Here is an 18321-nt window from a genome sequence, read left to right as displayed (position 1 = left end):
TAAATATTGTTTTTTGTGTCTGAAAGTATATTTTCACAAAATTATCTATCTACTAAATGCATTTTCACCCATTTTTGCGTCAAAAAAAGGAAAAACTGTTTTGAAAAACGTTAAGGAACGTGCCCTTAGTTTTTGGTGAAGTTTGAGTTTGATTACAAGTAAATTGAAAATTTGTTAAGGCCCACTTAAAGTTGAAGCCCAACCACACTTTTCTTAATCAGACTGGCCTCTTTCGTAGTGGAAAAAAAAAAACAACGAAAAGATAAAGTGATAAAACCAAAATCCAACCACTCACTCAATCACTCGGCTGCAACACCAAACTTCCTCAGCAATGGAGGCCAAACTCCTCCACCTACTCAGCTCAACACCAGCCTCCCCAACCCACCTCGCCCACTCAAAACCTTCTCCAACAAAACTGAACCATATCTTCTCACCCGCCACCCGTCCGCGGCCTCTCAGGATCAGCACACTAGTTTACAACACCACCGGCAGTGATGGTGGTGGCAGCACTAGCATTCCGGACACTGACGGCAACAGCGTGGCAGCACCGGACCCCACTGGAGTGCGGTTCAAAAAGAGGTCGAGAAGGCGGACGAAGCAGCAGCGAGAGGAGGGCAATGAGGGGGACGGCGGACGGGTCATGAAGGCTCAAGCTAGTGACGCTCCAAAGAAGTGGGAAGATATGAGCTTGGGGGAGAAGGCATGGGAGCTTTATGTGGGGGAGAAGGGTGCTTTGTTTTGGTTAAACAAGTTTGCTTATGCTTCAATTTACATAGTGATTGGGGCTTGGATTCTGTTCAGGTTTGTTGGACCGGCTCTTAATCTTTACCAGTTGGATGCACCTCCTCTCTCTCCCACTTCCATCCTCAAGGGTTCCTGATTGATTCAGTCACTCTCTTCTCCAAGAGATTTTCTACTTCTCGTTTTGATTTCGATGACTGCATACCAAATCTTTATCGTTTGCATAGGCTTTGTAGCTCAACTGGTTAAAAGCGTTCACCTGCATCGGAGACTCTGTAATATTACTCGATCAATAAAGTATACACATAGCTTTCTCTGTGAGACGAAACCATGGAGCTGTAAATTACATTCTTGGAGAGCAATTATTAACATTGAAATATTGATAGGCTATCTGAATAATGTGAGATAACGAGCCGCTTAATGCAAAAGGTTCATTTTCACCTCAATATAGTACAAAATGAAAGGCTAAATCAAAACTTGAATGAGCACTAAGCATGCAACTTCATGAATTTGAATGGCTACATGGCATTGACCGGCTGAGCGGTCGCATCTCTTTCAGTCTTGCACCTGCAGATAACAAAGGTTCCAACATTCAGAGCAAGTTACGATGTATAATGCACAGATCATTTACGCGTCTCAACTTGAAGCAACAGAAAGTACACTCGTTAATTGCAGTTCTGGAAAAATAATTGATACACAGATTTGAAACTATTGTTCTATCGGTACATATTGAGAAAGAGGTTCACTGCTCTATCAGGATATATTCCATGCCATACTGGAAAACAGTTTACTGTGCTAAGTTCGGATTAAACCCGAGGAAAAGGATGAAGTAATGAATGTTAAGCAAAAGAGGAATCAATGCTTAGTGTATACACTAACCTACTGCAGTTCAATCGAGATGCATAATTATGATTGTTGCAATTTGTGCACATCCAATCCCCATCACGCCATTGCTTTGCTCTGCGAAGTCAATAAACTATAAGTAAGAAAGTCCTTATCAAAGAAGCTAACCTCACAATAAGCTGAATTTATGCTAAAAATATAGGCTCTTCATAATTGACATTTATCAGGGCCGTATGCGGAATTAGGGATATTATCCACGTTTAAAAAGGAGTGGAAGCACACTGAAAACAGTTAAATAAACACAAATCTGTAAGATCTAATATGCATATCAGAACAAAGACTCAAAGACCAAAAATAGTTATCTAACCAACCGAATGTGGTACCTAAGTATGCATATGTAAAAGGAAAAGCTGATTCCGAACTTACCCTTTTCCAAGGAGTGCAGGTGTCATTGCTTGCTGTGTGAATGGCATGGGCACTTGCAAATTCAGAGCCATGCCTGAGCTTATATTGGGATGATAAGGAGCGTAAGGTCCAGTTGCGAGGTTACCACTGGTCCCTACCACTCGCTCAAACCCAGGATAGGATTGCTGCTGCCCAACTGTCTGCAATTTAGTGAAAAGAACAAGGAAACAACTAGGAGGAGGAGAAGAAAGCAAAGGATACTGTATGTAACAATCTTATAAACTTATAATATAGAATTCCATAGAATAGATAGATCATCCTTACACGTCCTACGTTCAGTCTCTTGTTATCCCAGTCATGAACAAGCTCTTCGGATGCTAATCGCTTCATTCCAAGAGCTTTATACGAAAAATGAGGACGTAAAAAAGTGAGCATTATTTACAATCTACGGTACCAGTTGCGTAATAATAAAACAACATAACTGCAGCATATCCGTGTACATATGCGTAGGTGTGTGTGTGTAGCTCAATCATCTAACAAAAAACATGCTAAACTATATAGAAAATGAAAATTATATGTATTAGTGTGTAAAGGTGTTGCCCTTCTATTATTTTGCGGTATACTTTTGTTATGCTAGGCACTATTCTCTATCATTCAGAAGTAATTTGCACACAACAATTTAGAACGTTTTATGTGTAAATTTTCAAAATCATGGCACTGTTGATGGTTGCTCTCTAAGCTGCCAAATTAGGTGCAAAAAAAAAAAAAAACAACAATCTGAGCTGTGAATTTTTTTCTCGGTGTACTTGATGACATTACTAGGTTCATAGTGTATTGAAGTTGAATGATTTCTTAACTGCAGTCTTGAAGTGCAGGAACTGTGGAACCTGCAATGGTTGGCAGGCATTGCGGTGTACCATGTGCAAACGATTAGGGAGGGTGCAATACCATGTGAAGAATTACACCTTGAGAAGGTAGACTTCATTTAGATTTTGACCTCTATGTCTGGAAAATAAGGTTTGTGATTTTGGTGTGCATATGTGGTTCTTAGTTTTAGTTTTAAGAACAAAAGTTACTTTTGTTTTGAAATTGAAATCTTGTTCAATTTTCATTGGTGAACAATATTCTCATTCCTTTATGATTTTGTAGTGTGGAATTGACATATCTTCTTTTGAAAATTCTAGAAAAGTTCTCAATCAAAACTACTTGGAAATTGTTTGGAAATTTCTTCAAAGAAATTTCTTTGGTCCAGATCATTGACTTTGCGCACTCGGTTTTGAATTTTCCTTGATTAGTATGTCACCAATTTTTTTCAAGAAATTTCCAAACAATTTCCAAGCAGTTTTTCTCTCAGGAAATTGTTTGGAAATTTCTTGAAAGAAATTGGTGACATACTAATCAAGGAAAATTCAAAACCGAGTGGGCAAAGCGCGTAAAGGGGCCTCATCCCATGTGCCCTTTTTGAACCCGGATCCTCTCCGGATCCTAATAATATAAGCTTAAGAATCCAAAGATCTAAACCGTTGAAGTTCGATCCAATGACTACAATTATTATAACTTTAGAAGAATATTTATTTATAGCCGTTGGATCAAATTTGAACGGTTCAGATCGTTGGATCCTTAGGCTCAGATTTATAGGGATCCGGGTTCACCCCTTTTTATGCTTTTGTAACTGGTCATCTCTTTCTCATAGATCCTTTGGAACTTTGTGCATCTAGTCAAAAGCCAATTCAAGTAAAATCTGAGCTAGTCTCCCACTTCTCCTCTCTCTTTTCTGTTTCATTAGATCCTCCTTAATTCTAAACTATTCTCCTTCTCTCGCTTTATTGTATCCTCCGTAATTTTGAACCAGTCTCTCTTTCTCTCTATTCACAATTAATCTCTCTGCAACTACTACTCCTGGATCTGAAAACTAGAGGTTATGGATATGCCTTCTTCTTCTTCTTCTTCTTCTTCGTCGTCATCCGCTGCCGCTCCTGCTGATGATACAAAAAAGTAATTGTTTTGGATTTATTATTTTGAAGGTGAAGTTTTCTTGTTTTGAAGGTGGAGAAAACAAACAAGCCATTGTCAAATTGGTAACTTGCCAGAGGTTAGTCAGTGTTTAATGTTTACTGATACTGTTTAAGGCTCTTTCTATATTTTTTGTCATTTCTTTTTAATTAATAAGTTTAGGTGTTATGTTATGCTGGCATTTAATTTGCTAATTAAGTTTTATTATGTCTGCTGTTAATTTCTTCGCTGGTGACCTGTCACCGGATGTCACTTTGTTTTGTTCGCATCTTCATCAATTGTCTTCCTTTACATGCTGAGATGACATTGTTCATATTGAGATTGCAAATATATGAATATCTTTCTTTAAATTATAGTTTTAAAAAAAAAAAAAAAAAAAAATGTGGGTATCATGTGCCCCATTTTCCACCTTCGTTCATCTCTCGCTCGTTGATTTTTGAGCCTTTGAAACTTTGTGCAGGTAGCCAAAAGCCAATTCAAGGTAATGGATATTGCTACTGCTTCTTCGTCCTAGTGGACATGTAGTCATTCGACATGCATTTTGTAACATAATTAGGAAACTGTGAAAGCAAAATATAATTATTAGGACAATATTTGTGTAATGAGTACTCACGTCTTAATTTTGTCCAATGATAAATTAACACATGTTTTATTTTTGTATAATATAATGTACATGTCATTAATTTTTCTTGGGCTTTTAAAACATAAAACACGTGTCATGAGTGAGTACATAAAATACTTACTAGTGACTACTTAAATATTGTTCAAGTTAATTTTGTATGACACCTCAGTTCAGTTAATTGCACCCGCTATGTTTCTTCATAAACATGAATTACATTTGAGGACAGAGTTTGAGGTCTAATTCCCCTCCACCAATATTGTTTGTATAAAAACCATACAAACCATTTCGACAAATATGTTTTGTCCTCCATGAAGCGTTTGTAACTTTGTGAAAGCGTTGGTTAGTTTAGCATTATCAATTATCAAATAATTTTTAAGTATGTGAAAGTGACTAATCCTTGTCTCTCTAAATTTTCAATTTTTGTCCTCTTGAAGCGTTTGTAACTTTGTGCACATGCCTAATACGGAGATGGAGTTGATTGGCTTCATTCAAGTTTTCAACATCATCGTCATCGCCATCGGGACTCTGTTGTACATGTGTTGCAGATCATTTTCTTCTTCGTCTCCTGCGGCTGATTCTGATGTAGCTGATTCTGTTGTACCTGATTCTGCTGCTGATTCTACTGCTGTTGTTGATGATGCTGATGCTGATAACCCCCCACGTCGAGAAAAGTATGATGTGTTTATCAGTTTCAGAGGTGAGGACACCCGCCTTGGTATTACCAGCCATCTTCATGCTGCCTTACTTCAGAAGAAAATTGAAACCTACATCGATAACAGACTTCAGAGAGGAGAAGAAATCAGACCTGCCCTTCTAGAAGCAATCGAGAAATCCACCATTTCGGTGATTATTTTCTCACAAAACTATGCTTCTTCCACATGGTGTTTGGATGAGCTTGTGCATATACTCAAATGCAACAACAGAGAAGGCCTGGTTATACCCGTATTCTACGACATCAATCCATCTGATATACGAAAACAACACGGGAGTTATGCAGATGCATTTGCTCAACTTGAAAAACGTTTCGATAACAGTATCGACAAGGTGCACAAGTGGAGGGATGCTTTGACGACTGCAGCCAATCTTTCTGGGTTTGATCATTCAAACAAATCCGGGTAACTAACTCATTCTTTAACTTGTCTAAAGTTATAAATTTTCTTTAAACTTGTGACAGTTCGATTTGTGCTAAAATTTGGTAAAGCATATTTAAGACTAACTATTGCCTTTTTCTACATAATCATACATACATATATATATATATATATGTATATGCCAGGACGGAAGCAGATCTAATTAAGAATGTTGTTGATTGTATTTGGACCAAATTGATTTGTGAATCATCATGTGATTTAGAGGGCCTGGTTGGAATTGAAAGCCGCATTCAGCAAATTGAAGAGCTATTGGCCATTCATTCACAAGACGCTTGCATCAGTGTTGGTATTTGGGGAATGGGTGGTATTGGCAAGACCACCCTTGCTGAAGCTGTATTTAACAGACTCTCTTCTAAATTTGAAGCCTGTTGTTTTCTTAGAAATGTTAGAGAGAGAGAACAAAATGATGGGCTAGAACAATTGGAAAAAACACTTCTTAAAGAGATATTAAAGGAAGAAATTCTATCCATGGGATCAACTTTTGTTCGAGATAGGCTCAGGCGTACAAAGGTCCTCATCGTTCTTGATGATGTGAGTGATTCAATACAACTGGAACGTTTAGCTGGCGAAGGTCTTCGGTATGGCATTGGAAGTAGAATCATTATCACAAGTCGAGATAGGAGAACACTTAATAAAGAGGGTAAGATCTATGAGGTTAAGGGATTAAAACAGAATGACGCTCTTCAACTCTTCTGTTTGCGTGCTTTCAAGAATAACAGTACTCCTAGAACAAGTTATAAGGCGTTGGCAGAAAAGGCGGTGGATTACGCGGGAGGCGTTCCTTTAGCTCTTAAACTTCTGGGGTCCTTGTTCTTCAATTGCAATAGCAAAGCAGACTGGGAAGATGAATTGGACAAACTGAAAGAATTTCCATATGAAAGGCTCCAGAGAGTGTTGAGACTAAGTTTTGATGGATTGGGAAGAAACGAGAAGGAGATATTTTTGGATATAGCATGTTTTCATAAAGGGAATGAAGTGAAAGAGGTAAGGAAAAGGTTAGCTATCCGTGGACGCTTTGCAGCGGCTGGAATCAAAGTTCTCGTTGATATGTCTCTCATATCAATTAAGTTAACATCAAGATGGGAAATTATAGAGATGCATGATCTGCTTGAAGAAATGGGAAGAACAATTGTTCAGGAACAATGCATTGACGATCCTGGAAAACGGAATAGGTTGTTCAATGATGAGGATATATATCGTGTATTGAAGAGTAACAAGGTAAGAGCCAAATGCGTTCAATTTTTTTCTTTTCTTATTCTAGAAAAACAAATAACGAACTTTAGATGATGACATAACAAAGTAAAACTCATTTATAATAAAGAAGTCAGATTCTTAAAAAAAAAAAGAAAAAAAAAATAATAATAATAATAATAATTTGATTGGATGGTTATTGTGTTGGAAGTCTTTGGAATAGGAACAAATGTTTTTATTTTTTTAGACAACTAGAGGAGGATACCCTTGTACAGCATTACAAACTTTGTTCTTATTTTCAGGAAGCTCCAACTGTTCAAGCCATAGCGTTTGATTGGTCAAAGATTAAAAAGCGACCATTGAATAGAGCAAACCTCAAAGTGATGTCTAACCTAAAAGTGCTAATTGTGGATAGTTTTGTTGCTTCTCTAGACCTTCCCGATTCTCTTCGTTATCTTTACTGGCCTAGTTATCCACTGGAATCTTTGCCGTCAAAATTTTCTCCTGAAAATCTAGTTGAGCTTCATATGCGATATAGCAATGTTAAGAAGCTTTGTAAAGAAGACCAGGTATATTATGTGCCTATTTTAATTCTTGTATTAAATGAAGTGTAGAAATTATATTTTAATTCTTCATATTTCTATTTAATTTGCTGCAGATACTAGTGAACTTAGAAGTGATCGATCTGAAGCACTCTTGGAATCTAACTGAACTTCCAAATCTCTCTGGGAGTCTAAAAGTTGTGAGCATAGATCTCTTTGGCTGTACAAGTTTGGTTGAAATTCCTTGGTCTTTTCAACATCTTGACAAGCTTACTCATCTTGATGTTGGAGGCTGCACCAGCCTCGAGTATCTTCTAGAGATGCCAAGAAATATTAAATACTTAGATTTACATAACAGTGGTATAAAGGAGTTGCCTGAATCAGTTTGGTCTAACGAAAATATTTCTCACTTGGATATTACTGGTTGTAAATACCTTGAGAAACTTCCAAGCAACAGGTGTAAGCTGAAAGTCTCTGGTTGTTTTAATCTAGATGGCTGCATATCTCTTGGTGAGTTTTCTGAGCTTCCTAGGGATATAAGTAAATTATCGTTGGTTGGTTGCAAGAAACTAGTGAGTTTACCGGCCAACATTTATGAGTTGAAATATCTTGAGGAACTCAATCTCTCCAATAGCTCTGAACTTGAAAACTTCCCAGAGATCTTGAAGCCAATGAAACATTTGAAGTCCTTAAATTTAAGTGGAACAGCGATTAAAGAGCTACACTCATCAATTGAGTTTCTCCCTGCGCTAAAAAGACTTGAACTACAATGTTGCAGAAGGCTTTCAAGTATCCCAAAGAGCATTTGTAAGTTGAAATATCTCGAGGAACTTAATCTCTCCAGCAGCTTTAAACTTGGAAACTTCCCAGAGCTTAATCTCTTCAACATCTCTGAACTTGAAAACTTCCCAGAGATCTTGGAGCCAATGAAACATTTGAAGTCCTTAAATTTAAGTGGAACAGCGATTAAAGAGCTACACTCATCAATTAAGTTTCTCCCTGCGCTAAAAAGACTTGAACTACAAGGTTGCAAAAGGCTTTCAAGTATTCCAAAAAGCATTTGTAAGTTGAAATATCTTGAGGAACTCAATCTCTCTCGTAGCTCTGAACTTGAAAACTTTCCAGAGATCTTGGAGCCAATGAAACATTTGAAGTCCTTAAATTTAAGTGGAACAGCAATTAAAGAGCTACACTCATCAGTTGAGTTTCTCCCTGCGCTAAAAAGACTTGAACTACAAGGTTGCAAAAGGCTTTCAAGTATCCCAAAGAGCATTTGTAAGTTGAAATATCTTGAGGAACTCAATCTCCTCTGTAGCTCTGAACTTGAAAACTTTCCAGAGATCTTGGAGCCAATGAAACATTTGAAGTCCTTAAATTTAATTGGAACAACAATTAAAGAGCTACACTCATCAATTGAGTTTCTCCCTGCGCTAAAAAGACTTTAACTACAAGGTTGCAAAAGGCTTTCAAGTATCCCAAAGAGCATTTGTAAGTTGAAATATCTCGAGGAACTCAATCTCTCTAGCTGTTCTTTCAAAACAACGGACAAGCCACGCCTGCTGACGCTCGTAACGGCATCATTCTCCGGCCACGTCTTTCCACCTGCCATGCTGACCCCCCGGTTGCATTCGACACCCCTTATTATCCGTTTCTTGTTTTTGCGGTTTTTTTTAGACTGCTTCTGAAAAAGACTAAAAGTGTTATTTTGACATCAATAAATGCGTTTTTGCATGTTTACCGGAAAAACTTACAAGCGCTTTTGAGTCATAAAAAACACTTTTAGCAAAAACGCTTATTTTGACAGGAACAATCTCTAAAGGCCCTTGATTTGATTTGTATGTTGTAAACCAAGCATGTTATGATGTTGTGGTATTTTCTTGTTGTTGCAGCTTGTAAGTTTGGGTTTCCCTTGGCTTTCACTGCAACTGTCTTGTCCTGGGCAATTCTTGAATATGGAGACCAAATGAAAGCTATGAAGCAAATGGATCATGCCCATGACTACTTTAAGCGGATCATTGGTTACCTTATCAATGAACATCCTTCTCCAAATGTGCTTTTTGTGGAGGTTAGTTACATTTTTAGCTTAATATGTACTTCAAATCTCCGTTGACATGGTGTTAACTCTAATCTTGAATAGACCACGATGCTTAGGTTGTTAGATTGTGAATCGAGACAATTTGTTAGGTTTGTCATTGCCTAAATTTGTCATCTAGATTCACAGTCTAGCAACGAAAAGTGTTGGTCTTGTGATATAAGAAGGGAGGAACATCACTCTTAGTATTATGTTAGTACCTTGTTAGAATAACTAGGGGCGGCTAGATCATGAATCGGGACAATTCATTAGGCGGTCTGTTTGGGTGATAGAACGGAACAGTCTACAAAGTGTTGTGGCTTCAGCATTTCTAGCCATTCTCTATAGTGACTACACGCGTAATCTAAAACTGAAATGCTGTATGGTGTTGGGAAATCCTACAAGCCCGACGATCTTCATAAGCTGATTTTTCTTGTATGGTTTCACCAAACTGACCTAATTGCAAACTATAGGCGGATTATGTGCCAGGCAAAAACCCTATGAGGATGAGCTACCTTGTAGGGTACGAAAGCAGGTACCCTCAATATGTTCACCACATGGAAGTTTCAATTCCAGTTGATGCAAAAACTGGCTGGAGCGACAAGTTTAAGTGGCTTGACTCTCCCAATCCGAACCTAAGTGTAGCTGTTGGTGCGTTAGTTTGTGGCTCTTTCATGAATAAGACCTACATTGATTCCAGGAACAATCCAATACAAGGTGAACCCATCACATACAATAGTGCCCTTATTGTGGCTCATCTCAGGCTTAGTTACCACTTCTCCAGTAGGCAAGACTTTCTAATATACACATAAGCTTTTTATGGGGCCTTCTCGATGCGAGGCCTTAAGCCACCTTAAGCAGTCGTCTCTTTCTACTACACTTATGGCAAGCCGTGTTTTTGTATAATATGTAGCATGTAGATTTGATTGTATAAGTTTGAGCGATATTTTAATGTAGTCTAAACTAGGGTAAGGGATTCAAACTTGGGTGCAGAAGGTGAGCACACTGCGTTGGCCAACCAGCTTGGTTACGTTAGGTTTGCACTCGTACAATATCTTTTATTTTTTATTTTTTATGTTGTTCTCCTTGTAATATAAGCAGACTTTTGGTTTGAAATTGTAGGGTTTTGTTCTTCTGTTATTTTCAAATGATTATGCAACTACCAAGTTAACATGTAGGTTTCAAGGGCCATCACTTTTCACTCATGATGAGCAATGTGCCATTTGTCAACTAAGAAGTTAACTTTTGGTTTTTTTTTTTTTTTTTTTTTTTTGGGAGAAAACCGGAAGCTAGCATTCCAGGGCATAAAAGCTAGAGAGATACAAAGAAAGCCTAACTCGAGGCCAACAACAAAAGCAACACAAACAAAGTAGCAAATGGGATAAAAGAAAGACACTGGAACCAAATTCAAGTGTCACCCCATGAACTACTCAGGAAGATAAAGGGGGACAAGGCAAACCATCTCTACTCAGAACATGAACCAACAAAGATGGAGGTCGGATGACCCAAACTCAATTGCACATCTCCGTATTACGTGGTGACGCCAGAAATCCGCCGATTGGTTGGCTGATCTTGGAATCCAAGACCAGCGACAGTTGTGGAAAGCTTCCCCATACTGTTTAACCCGAGATAAGGTGGGAAAAGCCTCACATCTGCCAACATCCAACGAATGTGATAAAATGAAATCGTGTCATTTGAGTCGGATTTAAGAATTACATGAGGATGCCCCAACGCAGAAGCAAGTTCACAGCCTCGCATCATAGCCAAAGCCTCTGCAGTAGTAGCATTGGGAGGGAAAATGGCATACCGTGCCGCAGCAACAAAGAGACCATGGGGTCCACAAACCACAACTCAGACAAAACCAGTTCGTGTTGATGAAGACAAGCTGGCATCCATATTAACCTTGAGGAAGGGAGATGTGGGGGGTGACCAAACAACCATCGGGGCCGCCACACCTGAGAGAGCCGGGATAGAAATAGACTGATGAGCATTAACATGCAAAAACACAGAAGCCGAGGTAGAAATGGTAAAAATGACTTGAGAAGGGTTGATTGGAGATTGATTATATAGAAATTGGCATCTAGCTTTCCAAATATGCCAACAAGTAAAAGCAACATGAGCAAGGAAAAAGCAATGTTCCACATTCGACCCAAATTGCGCATTCGCAATAGTTGGGAACCACTAAAGCCAGGAAGAAATGCGAGAACGATCAATTCGAAAGTTAAGAACACTTCCAAACCAAATAGGTTCCACCCAAGGACATAAGAAGAGAAGATGTTCCACAGATTCTAGTTCAGAATTACAGATCGGACATTGTGGTGATGGAGCACATTTCCTTTTAAATAAGTTCTTCATTGTAACCATAGCGCAGTGAGCTAGTCTCCACATAAAGTGTCAAAGTTTTAGAGGAGTACGCAATTTCCAAATAATATGCCAAACCTGCCGAGATGGAGAATGTGAAGAAGAGGGCCGAGGATCAACCTGAGGGTCATGTAGAGATCGCGCCAAGTAATGCCCAGAATTAACAACATATAATCCATTTTTGGTGGAAGGCCAAACTAAACAGTCATCACAACGAGGATCTCCAAGAGGAGTAGCCAAAATAGCAGTCATTTCCTCATACGACAAAAAAAGGGTGAAAGAAGCTAAGATCCCACACACACATATGACCCAACGGAAGAGAGGGTAGCCATTTATCCACCCATAAAGGAACAGAAGTCCCATTCATGATTTGTCAATGTGCCTGTTTCATTAAGAGATCTCGACCAACTAAAAGACTATGCCACACCCAAGAAGCCTAACTCCCCCGCTTAGCGTGAAGGAAAAAACAATGCGGAAAATATCGAGCTTTGAGGACCTGAGCCCAAAGAAAATGAGGGTAATAAATCAACCGTCAACACTATTTAGCAAGTAAGGCATCATTAAAATCACTAAAGTTCCAAAACCCCATACCCCCTTCCTGCTTCGAGATGCCCAAAGTATTTTAGAGACCCAATGAATTTTCCTTTCAATTGCACCTTGTCCCCACCAAAAGCTAGAGATTAGAGAATCTAAGTCATTAGAGACTGCAACCGGGAACTTAAATAAAGCCATAGGATAAATAGGTATCGCTTGGGCCATAACTTTGATTAATACCTCCTTGCCTGCTAGAGAAATAGTACGTTGCCTCCATCCTAGTAATTTCTGTAAAATCCGGCCTTTAACATAAGTAAGACCTTGCCGCTTTGATCAGCCCTATAAAGCAAGAACGCCTAGATAAGTGCTCGGATCAGAAACTGTTGGCATATTAAGAACTTGACCTAACTTCGACACCACAGTGGCTGGCGTGTTAGCCCCAAAGAACATACAAGACTTTTGCAGATTAACACCCTGACCCGAAGCTGTACAATATTGATTAAGAAGAGAGTATGCCAAGTTGCCCTCAAGAAGATAAGTGTGTCATCCGCAAAGAAAATATGAGATATTACTGAGCCATACGGGTTCATTTGCACTCCTTCCAATTGTTTCTGGTCCACCACTGAATAAAGCATCCTGGAAAAAGCATCATTAACCAATAGAACTAAATAAGGAGATAAAGGATCCCCTTGTTATAGATCTTGTGACAGAACGAACCAACGGCCTAGTTGTCCATTAAGAAGCATAAAAAAAGTAACCAAGCACACACACACGTCATAATCAGATGCTGCCATCTAGCATGAAACCCCAACTTTGCCATAACTGCATCAAGGAAATCCCATTCCTCTCGATCATTTGCCTTATGCATATCCAACTTGATGCAGAGCTTAAATCTAGGATAAGTTTTCCAAAGTTTGAGAAAATGAAATAGTTCATGAGAAATTCCAACATTATCATAAATTTGGCAACCCCCAACAAATGCATTTTGCATAAGAGAGATGAGAGTTGGTAGCAGCAGCTTCAATCGATTAGCCAAAACCTTCGCTAAGATCTTATAAGAAAAGTTACGGAGGCTAATTGGTCTGAAATAGGAGACCATCTCCGGATTAGGAACCTTAGACCATCTCCAATGGTGACCTAAAACCTAAAAATATTTAGCCCAGAAAATTTAGGTTTTTGCCCAGAAACAGTTTTTCTACTCCAACCATTCTGGCCTAAAATTTTAGCCCCAGATTATCAAAGAATGAATTAAGGCTATTTTTTTTTAAATTTTTTTTTTTAAATTAACTTAAAAAAAAAAATTATGTAGACTATCTTAAATTAATTTTATGAATATTTTAACCTAAAAATATTTAAATTCCGATAAATTTTGAAAAATCACTAAATCAATACATGAAAATCATGAGAAACCACATAAACTTAAAAAAAAAAAAAAAGGAAAAAAAAAAGAAAAAAAAAAGACAATTAATAAACCACATAAACTTAATACAATCGAAAACTCATAGACTACATAAATTTAATAATGATATCCATCATCTTGACTTGGTGATGGACTTGGGTGATAGTCTTGAGATGAATCATCATCTTGAAATATACTCTTTGTGGCATTCCTTCGTAAAATTTCTTTTTGTTTACCACGTAAGTATTTCTTCCTCTCTGGAGTGTATTTGTCGAGATTCTCCATTATCAAATTAGTTTCGTACCTTTCTTGCTCCTTATCCCCTTCTTCCTTCATGGCCAAAAACATTTGGGTCGATTCTTCTTGCCGACGGCACTGGTTTTCGTTCATTCTTGCCATTTCACTAGCAAATTGTGCACGTATCGGATATTGGGACTTTCTTTTTCTCTTTACTTCCTTTTTCTTATCTCTACCTGGGGGCCTTGGAAAAGAAGAAGTTGGGCTCATTTGGTCGACACCTTCATTGTCGGCAAAATTCACACCTTCATTGACATCATTTGGGGGTGGAACTTCATTATGAAATAATCTTCCACATTGTTGATTCGCATCTGTTCCCCACCTCGGACAATCCTTGAGGATGTTTCAAGCATGATGCAACTTAAAAGCTTGATTTTTTGGTGTAGTTCTTGTCTTGTAAATTGTCATTGCTTTGTCACCCTATGCAACAAATACATAAAAACAATTAGTTGCAAAATACTATTATGTACATGACAACTAAAATATCAACAAAGAAACTCACAATTTCTGAGGCGCCCCTTCCACTAGGCATGTCAACCATGGCTCTCTCCAAGCTTCCTTTCCACAAAGTGCACGCTTTGTTGATAATCTTCCACCGATCATAAACACCATCAACTTCCCTTCGACCGGCGTTGGAGTTTTCATGGAACTTATCAACGATTTTACCCCACAAAACCTTTCTATTTTGATTGGTGCCGACGACACCATCTTCGCTAACAGAAATTCATGCCAAACATAAAGCAGTATCTTCGTCAAATGTCCAATTGCGACCTCTAAGATGCTCTTTTGCAATCTCAAAAATTTTGGAAATGAGAAGAAATGGTAGAAAGAAGAATTGGAAGAATTGTAGGAGAAAAGTGAGTTTTGTGTGGATGTTTGAACAAATACATAGGTATTTATAGAGTTTTTGGTTGAATTTTAAGTGAAATAATTTTTTTTAAATTATTTTAGCTGTTGGATTTAAATTTGGACCGTTAGATCTTTTTTTTTTACCATTAGATTTGATTATATTCGATCTAAGCCGTTGGATTCAATAAATATATAAATATAAAACTTAAAAAAAATAATTTGAACCTGGACCGTTGGATTAACCAACGGCCCATTTAAATGGAGCCGTTGGATGAAGAAAAGTAGTCGTTGGGCTACAGTAAAAATGACAGCTGATGGGACAACCCACGTGGGTGGGCCTTCAGCTGCACTGCTTATGCACGTAAGGGAGATTGGGTTTTGGGGTGTGGGCTTCACAACCCACTTTTCACTCTCATCTGTGGGTCCCACTTCAATTTGTGGGCTAAATTTGTGACCGGTATTTGAGTTCATTTTAAGTTTTAAGTTTTAGGTTTGGTTTAGGTTTTGGGTTGGAGTGGATTTTGGCGGGGAAAAGAAGGGAAAACTTAGGTTATAATCCATCATTGGAGATGGTCTTATGAATTAGCAGTAAGTGAGTTGCATTAATTCGGCTAAAGATAACCTCACCCGACTCCAACAGATGGATGAGGGCACGAACCTCCGTCTTAAGAGCCTCCCAAAAGGAATGATAAAATATACCTTAAAAGCCGTCGGGTCTCGGAGCCTGGAGACTACCCATTTGCATCACAGGCTCATGAATTTCGTCATCAGATATTGAAGCCAACAAGGACATGTTCATACTGTCAGTGACTAAAGGAGGAACATACTCCAAAATGGTTCCCTACTCCCTACACCTCGTAGAGGTAAAAAGCGATATAAAATAATCATCAATAAGCCCTTTTACTTTATGCGGCCTCTCCTCCCACGTACCATTCTCCGTTTTTCAGTTTTAGCACATGATTACTCCTCCGGCGGTGCAAAGTAGATTGATGGAAGAACTTGGTATTAACATCTCCTTCCCTTAGCCATTTCACTCGGGAACGTTGATGCCAAAAACTTTCCTCTTGGACCAACAACCGATCCACCAATTTGGTTGTTTCCGTAATCTCATCAATATGGGCACTCCAATTCTGTTGTAGCTTAGTAAGTTTTGACATAAGGGCCGTGATATTCAGTTCCCGTCTCTTAAATGTACGCCGATTCCAGTGGATGAGTTGAGATCTACAATTGGCAAGACGATTTTGCCATCTCACCAAAGCATTGCCACCACACGGATGCTCCTAACACTTGGTCACCACCTGTTTACAAGTCTCATCTTTTGCCCAAAAAGCTTGAAATCGAAATAATTTCCTCCCTACTAGGTACTCACTTTGAATAATTAACGGGCAGTGATCGGAACCCAACAACGTTCCATGAGTGACCACTGTATCTGGCCAAGAATCTTGCCATATCTGATTGATAAGTCCACTATCTAACCGCTATTCCACTAGATCACCATTCCGAGTTCCACGCCAAGTAAAGGAAAGACCGTTGAAACTAAGATCAACTAGCTTCGCTGAGTACATAAAGTCAGCTAAATACTGAGGCATATTATACAAAACAGGCGAGCCCCCTGTTTTCTCCGATTCCCAAAGAAATTCATTGAAATCACCACTACAAAGCCAATGAATAGAGGTAGGTCGTAATTGGTGCTGCAGCCATTGCCAAAACTCGGCTTTCTCTGATCTATGGGCCGTACCATATATTCCTGTCACTCGCATCCAGGTGGATGCCCCAACCGTTCGCACATGTGCATCTACAAGGTTCTTTGAAAATAACTCGATAACAACTTTTAAGTGTATATCCCACCAGAGAGTCAAACCACCAGACTTACCAATAAGAGAAACATTGAAGCCAGACGGGTACCCCATTCTTCTCCGAACGCCATCCACTCTATTATCATTCATCTTCGTTTCTGCTAGAAAAATCATAACGGGCTAATATTTCCTGATAAGCCCATAAAAGGCATGAACCACCGTGTCCGACCCAAGTCCACGACAGTTCCAAAAGATATAACTCATGGGGATTGTGCGACTGTTGAAGAACTTTTGTTTAATAAGTTGTAATATTTAGAGAAAATGATTTATGCGGTATATATAAACCCAACAAGATCCTCTTCAGATCCTTTTGGTGAGATCATAGAGATTCGTAAATCGTGTCTTTTCATCGTGCATCTTGCGATAAGTTTTTGACAGGTATTGTTTGTATTTAAGTTTAAATAAAAGTATTTAAAAAAAATTCTGACCGCATAATATACAATAAACGGATATGATTCACAGATTCCCAAGATCCTCACAAAAAAATTCGGATTCTATATAAGCATATTAAGCTCCACTCGTCTTTTTCCAGATCTTTAGACAATTTTAATTATTATTTACGTGATGAGAGAAAACGACACGAAAAAAATATACAACTAGTTAGAAACACATTATCTCAACCTACTGTTGTCGACAAATACTATGTAATGGAAACGAACTTGTTCCAAAAAAAAAAAAAAAAAAAAACCTAACGTAGTTTTGAAGCTTGTTGCTCAAAAGTCAGAAGTCAAGGACCACTTAAACCTAAACCTAACATAATTTTTAGAACTTATTTATAGTTATACATTGATATTGAAAGTGAGGAATCACGCTAAATTACATAATTAGTCAACAAATTTTATTCATAATGCTAATTATACTGATGTGCCTTGTCTATTTTATCATAAAAAATAAGTTTGTAGCTCAAGTGGTAAGAATATTTGAATCACATGATATTTATTCAGACTCCCTCACCTTGGTGAGATTTTGAACCCTACTATTGAGTTATAACAAAAAAAAAAAAAAAAAAAAGCCCTAAGGTCATAAGTTCGATTCGTCCTCTTTTAGCATCGCTTGCATGAAGGGAACAACATTTATCATTGTAAGCGAATAATAGATTCAATTCCTTCTCGCCCATATCTGTTGTATTAATTTTTTTTTTCAAATGTGACATTTTTCATTACAAACGAAAAATTCAAGTTTATATTTGTTATCTGTATATATAGAAAAGTGTTGTTCACACCTTCATTTTTTACCTTCTATGTACTTTTTAGAATTTTTGGACATTGATATTTTTTAATTTCATTTGATTGCCGAATATTGAGAATGGAGTGTGTGAATAACACTACCCAATTTATAAAAAAGTGAAGCTTTCATAATACCTAAGTAAATTGTATTTCCCCTTCCCTTATAAGTTCATTTTTTTGGAATTGGATCCGTTCCGGACCTTAGTGTTCGGATAAGGAT

General features: G+C 38.1%; 3 protein-coding genes and 1 long non-coding RNA gene across 11 annotated transcripts; 2 read left to right on the top strand and 2 right to left on the bottom strand.

Moving 5' to 3' along the window:
* Positions 1–299: 299 nt before the first annotated feature.
* LOC148698728 (uncharacterized) lies at positions 300–3634 on the bottom strand. Of its 3 annotated transcripts, none has more exons than XR_015957366.1 (5): positions 2314–3634; positions 2011–2189; positions 1621–1701; positions 1183–1308; positions 300–1000 (listed from the first exon to the last, which is right to left on the bottom strand). XR_015957366.1 is itself a non-coding variant. In XM_088686995.1 (5 exons), the coding sequence occupies exons 2-5, from the start codon at positions 2377–2379 to the stop codon at positions 1260–1262; spliced, it is 375 nt and encodes a 124-aa protein (XP_088543121.1). In that variant the 5' UTR covers positions 2380–2387; positions 2847–3634; the 3' UTR covers positions 1052–1259. The 3 variants fall into 3 exon arrangements, 2 of the variants coding, with proteins under 2 accessions (XP_088543121.1, XP_088543116.1); XM_088686995.1 differs by lacking the exon at positions 300–1000 and having other exon boundaries at positions 1052–1308; positions 2314–2387; positions 2847–3634; XM_088686990.1 differs by lacking the exon at positions 300–1000 and having other exon boundaries at positions 1052–1308.
* On the top strand, positions 332–1069 carry LOC137747580 (uncharacterized). The gene has a single exon (XM_068487711.2). It carries the CDS (start codon positions 332–334, stop codon positions 878–880), a length of 549 nt encoding a protein of 182 aa, XP_068343812.1. The 3' UTR covers positions 881–1069.
* Positions 3635–3679: 45 nt separating the features above from the next.
* On the top strand, positions 3680–10719 carry LOC137747579 (disease resistance protein Roq1). 6 transcript variants are annotated; one of them, XR_015957363.1, is made up of 7 exons: positions 3798–4081; positions 5059–5739; positions 5901–6993; positions 7269–7535; positions 7625–9129; positions 9398–9573; positions 10053–10719. XR_015957363.1 is itself a non-coding variant. In XM_068487710.2 (6 exons), the coding sequence occupies exons 3-6, from the start codon at positions 5078–5080 to the stop codon at positions 8951–8953; spliced, it is 3351 nt and encodes a 1116-aa protein (XP_068343811.2). In that variant the 5' UTR covers positions 3680–4081; positions 4463–4483; positions 5059–5077; the 3' UTR covers positions 8954–10695. The 6 variants fall into 6 exon arrangements, 3 of the variants coding, with proteins under 3 accessions (XP_068343811.2, XP_088543092.1, XP_068343810.2); XM_068487710.2 differs by adding an exon at positions 4463–4483 and having other exon boundaries at positions 3680–4081; positions 7625–10695; XR_015957361.1 differs by having other exon boundaries at positions 9398–10719.
* Positions 10720–14223: 3504 nt separating this feature from the next.
* Positions 14224–15565, bottom strand: LOC148698727 (uncharacterized). Its single transcript, XR_015957369.1, has 2 exons — positions 14673–15565; positions 14224–14590 (listed from the first exon to the last, which is right to left on the bottom strand). It is a non-coding gene; the product is annotated as an uncharacterized LOC148698727 (long non-coding RNA).
* Between the last annotated feature and the right edge of the window lie 2756 nt (positions 15566–18321).

The sequence above is a fragment of the Pyrus communis genome, chromosome 2 (assembly GCF_041283825.1).
Source record: "Pyrus communis isolate YQ-2024b chromosome 2, ASM4128382v1, whole genome shotgun sequence".
Taxonomy (NCBI): domain Eukaryota; kingdom Viridiplantae; phylum Streptophyta; class Magnoliopsida; order Rosales; family Rosaceae; genus Pyrus; species Pyrus communis.
The sequence above is the reverse complement of the archived record's forward strand: the minus strand, read 5'-3'. Positions and strand labels throughout refer to the sequence as shown.